At 69.4% G+C, this 415-nt stretch overlaps 1 protein-coding gene across 2 annotated transcripts in view; it reads left to right on the top strand.

Annotated features, from left to right (window-relative positions):
• Bst2 (bone marrow stromal cell antigen 2) overlaps positions 1–415 on the top strand; it is a 2,226-nt gene that overhangs the window by 1,452 nt on the left and 359 nt on the right. The window contains exons 3-4 of one of the 2 annotated variants that reach the window (XM_010644326.3): positions 20–80; positions 256–384. In XM_010644326.3, coding sequence (XP_010642628.1) covers positions 20–80; positions 256–367 — 173 coding nt within the window. In that variant the 3' untranslated portion in view covers positions 368–384. The remainder of the gene's footprint in view (positions 1–19; positions 81–255; positions 385–415) is intronic. The other variant, XM_010644325.3, reaches the window with a different exon arrangement.

Genomic DNA, 415 nt, shown 5'->3' on the forward strand with positions numbered 1-415 from the left:
GCGGCCCCGCCTCACCCAGATGAGATCGAGGATTTGAAGCAGAAGCTACAGAGGGCGGAGGAGGAGGCGCAGCTGCTGAGGTTCGAGGCCCCAGCCCGGCCAGGCCAAGCCCCTCGCCCCACCTCCCTTCCAAAACCCAGAGCCCCAGTCTCCCGGAGCACCCTCACTGACCCAGGGGGGTAAACTGAGTCCCGGCAAGGGTGGGCCGTAGCCAGTCAGGCTGGCGGTGGCTGAGTTGTCCCCTTGTGCACCCAGGGATAAGATGGCCTCCAGCCAAAGGGGTCCCCAAAACGCGGCCGGCCAGGGGCACATCCCCCTCGGCCTGCTGCTCACGGCGCTTCTGGGCCTCGCCATGCCGCGGCCCTGAGACCGCAGAGCCGGCTGGTGAGGAGGGAGGACCCGCGGGTCGGGGCGC

This window comes from Fukomys damarensis, unplaced genomic scaffold, assembly GCF_012274545.1.
Source record: "Fukomys damarensis isolate Sample0158 unplaced genomic scaffold, DMR_v1.0_HiC HiC_scaffold_37, whole genome shotgun sequence".
Classification (NCBI taxonomy): Eukaryota; Metazoa; Chordata; class Mammalia; order Rodentia; family Bathyergidae; genus Fukomys; species Fukomys damarensis.